At 36.8% G+C, this 3704-nt stretch overlaps 2 protein-coding genes across 3 annotated transcripts in view; both read right to left on the reverse strand.

Moving 5' to 3' along the window:
* The window catches only part of LOC115233919 (phospholipase A2-like), a 4131-nt gene extending 3421 nt beyond the window's left edge, over nt 1-710 (reverse strand). Inside the window, exon 1 of the mRNA XM_029804562.1 lies at nt 443-710. Coding sequence (XP_029660422.1) covers nt 443-593 — 151 coding nt within the window. The 5' untranslated portion in view covers nt 594-710. The remainder of the gene's footprint in view (nt 1-442) is intronic.
* The window catches only part of LOC115233917 (transmembrane protein 132E), a 116596-nt gene that overhangs the window by 37131 nt on the left and 75761 nt on the right, over nt 1-3704 (reverse strand). The gene's annotated exons all lie outside the window — the stretch shown is intronic.

Consider the following 3704-nt stretch of genomic DNA (forward strand, 5'->3'; position numbering starts at 1 on the left):
AAGTAAATGAATCTTTTTGAATATTATTTGCTTAGAAAAGTAAACTGGAAAAAATATGCCAGATATTTTGAATGTCATATTTTTCCCCAAAAAAAAAAAAAAAAGGATTTTTTTCTTAGAAGAGTTAATTCAATTTTATAACAATTTATGAAAAGAAGAGACATCTCGACTTTTCAAATCTATTTTACTAAACACAAATATATGGTATGAATTATATTTTATCTTGACTTATATATTGTAAGAATAATTATCACATAAATTTCTCGTTCCTGATGTCATAATTATTGATTGCAAGAATCAGAGATATACGTGTGTGTATCAGATATATATATATATATGTGTATATAACAATATTTTTCTCCCTTCAAAAAAAAAATATATATCTATATGCACTACATTATAATGACTGTCGCACATAAGAATATGTCATTTTAAATCCTACCTGGAAATATAAAAGCTGGCTGAGACGTTGTTTCGCGGAGATCATTATTAAAGATCTCGCTCTCGTTTGGAAACGCGATGTGCCATCCATGGACATTCCGGGCCAAAGAGAATAACAAAAGCACGAATAGCAATGTGACGGTTAAAGTCATTGCGACGGAATTCTACTGTCGTTTTAGCGAAGGTAGAAAAAGCCCCCCTTATATATGCATATAAAGAGGACCACTGTCCCTGCGCTCCATTTCGTTTCTAAGCCATCTAATCGCGCGAATTACGCCCGGCGTACGAAAGAGGCGACTAATGCGTCGGATAACGTTTGCGTTTCCTGCGACGGAATTAATCTGCGTCGAGATAACGCCATTGAAGGGGGTTTTCGAAATGAGAGTTATCGAGGGTCCCCGTTGATTATCGTAACAGATGCGACGTGACGCGACGCGATATCGAAAAGAAGACGTGCCCGGCTTCCGGGCTAATTTAACGCGATGAAAAACTGAATCGAGTTTTTTCGAAAGACAGAGATGAATTAACTCAAAACTTGTAAAAAAATTTTCTGATCTTCGAGAAATTTTTGTTCAAAATTCCACAGAGAATATTTTAATGTATGCAACTTCCTAAAATAAGTTTTTTTTATTGTATGCAGTTTCTAATATTTTTCATTTATACGAAGGGAAAATACAAACCTACTTATGTTTCAAGTACTAAATTTAGGAATACGCTGAAAAAAGATCGAATAGTTTTCGTAAGATAAATATTTTTCACTTACATAGGATTTTCATTTTTTATCACTAAAAAAGTAAAATAAAAAGTATGTACTGTATATTTAATATTTTTTTAAAAAATATTGGATATATAAATCGAGATAGATATATATTTGTACTATATTTTAAACACATAATTTACAACTCGGCGAACAATAGAAGAGCAAAATTATCAAAGAGAGAATTTTTCAAAAAATTCCAGAACCCCAATAAAATTTCACGAAAATTCCCTGACTTTCCCACAAAAGAAATTCCTGAAAATTTGGAATTTTCCATATTTTTCCAGGAAATAGATACCCTGTATTAAAAAGAAAGAAGGTATATGTCTATATGTCATCGAGCTGCGAAATTAGATATTATTAATAGTTATCTTTACAATACACGAGAGAGATAATTGACAGTAATAGTTATATAATCTTTCTAGTAGACCTACAATATCCGGATGAAAAATTAACTGGCACGATCTAGTTATTCGAAGAGACGAATACCAATTTAGGATTTATTCACTGCTGATAGAACCGACCGCAAGCCTGCGAATGACTGCGGGTAGGAATTTTCAGTGGAAACTCTGAATTTCATACGACTGGATCAGCAAGAAAATTTGAAAAATTAATTTTCGCCACGAATGAGAGACGCTTTTTCCCCGCGATGCACGAATAATAGAGATTTTCGAAATGGCGCGAACTTTTAGAGCGAAACGAGCGATTTCGAGCGTCGATTTGAATGGACGCTCTCATTTGTAAAGCTCGCCAAGTCCATCCTTTGTCTAGAAAAGCCGCGACTTGGATTCTTTTCCCATGATCGAAACGCGAGAGAGTGTCGATCTTCATTCACATCCCTCTTAAAGTAAATGTGGCATATTCAATAATGCGCGCGCTTCAACGTCGCGTACACTGTTTGTTCCAATAACGGATTGTGATAGACGGTATCAAAGTAGATCCCATCGAGAAGGGGAGTAGGGCGCGGGTGGACGAGCTGGCTATGAACCCTGGAGCTGACCGGCATACGTCAATATTGTGCAACCGTGATACCAATAATAACCCGACCAATAATCGATTACCGAGTTGTTGTCGATGCGGTGTAGCCGGCGAATCGACAAAACGCACAATGGAATAGGCAGTTACGGAAAACGACAAACACGTGCTCTCGAAGAATATCGATCACTTCCGCTGTTGGATGGAGGAGATAAATTTTTATGTGCACTTCTTGCTCGCGGAGTACTTATGTACTTTCCTCGTCTACGTGAGATGAAATAAGTATCTAAGCCCTGAAAGTCGTGAACACTGGAAGTTAACATCGATTCAAAAAATATCGTTTGAATTCTTCGAGCTTATCCCCAGAAAATTATATTTATTTGTTTACAATAATGACAATTGTCAAATATAAAACAGATATTATTCCACGTGTCACGTTAAATTATAACGTTCCAATTGCAACCGAATATGATTATAAATCGAAAGCAATTATACAATATCATGACATTGAATGATCATAGAATACAATAGAATGCAAGTAAATTCGCACATGTAATCATTGCAGATCTGTGTAAAGAATTAATTTACCAAAATTAATTTATTACTTCTTCGATATGCAATTGCAATAATTGCATTTATGTACACTAGAATAATAAAGATTTAGCGATTATTCAATGACCATAAAGTATAATATTTCATAAAGCTTTCGAATCTTTTTCCCTCACAAATTAAATCCTGGTAGCATCGGTAAATATTAAATAAGTATATGAATGTGTCAAAATTTTTTTTCGTGGACTAAAAACCGTTTTACCATTGACAGAAGCAAAATGCACTTATATTGCATTTATATTTACGTGCAAACGCACTCGGAAATGTCATCGAGATTCGGGCAGAGAAAGTGACGGATATTTCGCGGCCCGATTAGACCCTCCTGACGACGAGCACAGTCTGCCAACCAGATTCCAACAGCCGTTACACGTTCGGTCGATATCGGCGGACCGATTCCAGATACCCGGAAGATTGTTTCCAGACGACCCGCCTCCACCTCCGCTCGCATTCTCTTCAGGAACTCTTTCAACGGGTCGGGCGACGGTGGCATCTGGCAGACTGAGCCTTCTGCTTCGTCGAGCCGTGGGTAGCTCTCCTTCGACGGGCTCTCGAACTCGTCCGAAGCCGTCTCCTCGATCGCTTCCGCTTCTCCTACGATCCTCTTCTCATCCTCGTCCAAGTCAAATGCATCGTCCATCATCTCTTGTGCGTCGTCGACGTCGTGCGTCGAGAGACCCTCGTGAGTATCGTCATAATGCTCGGTGTGATCGATGATCGAAGAAACAGCAGGATTCTCGACGTTTTCAACCGACTAAGCAAAACGTTTAACCGTTTGTTTTATTCGCGATTAGAAATTCATATACAGGGTAAAACAGTAAATCAGGGTGTCTACTCAAAGATAGACATATATTTATAATATATTAATATATATAATATATTATGTAATATATATATAATATATAAAAACAGAATTCATTCGGCT

This window comes from Formica exsecta, unplaced genomic scaffold (genome assembly GCF_003651465.1).
Source record: "Formica exsecta isolate Colony F162 unplaced genomic scaffold, ASM365146v1 scaffold191, whole genome shotgun sequence".
Classification (NCBI taxonomy): domain Eukaryota; kingdom Metazoa; phylum Arthropoda; class Insecta; order Hymenoptera; family Formicidae; genus Formica; species Formica exsecta.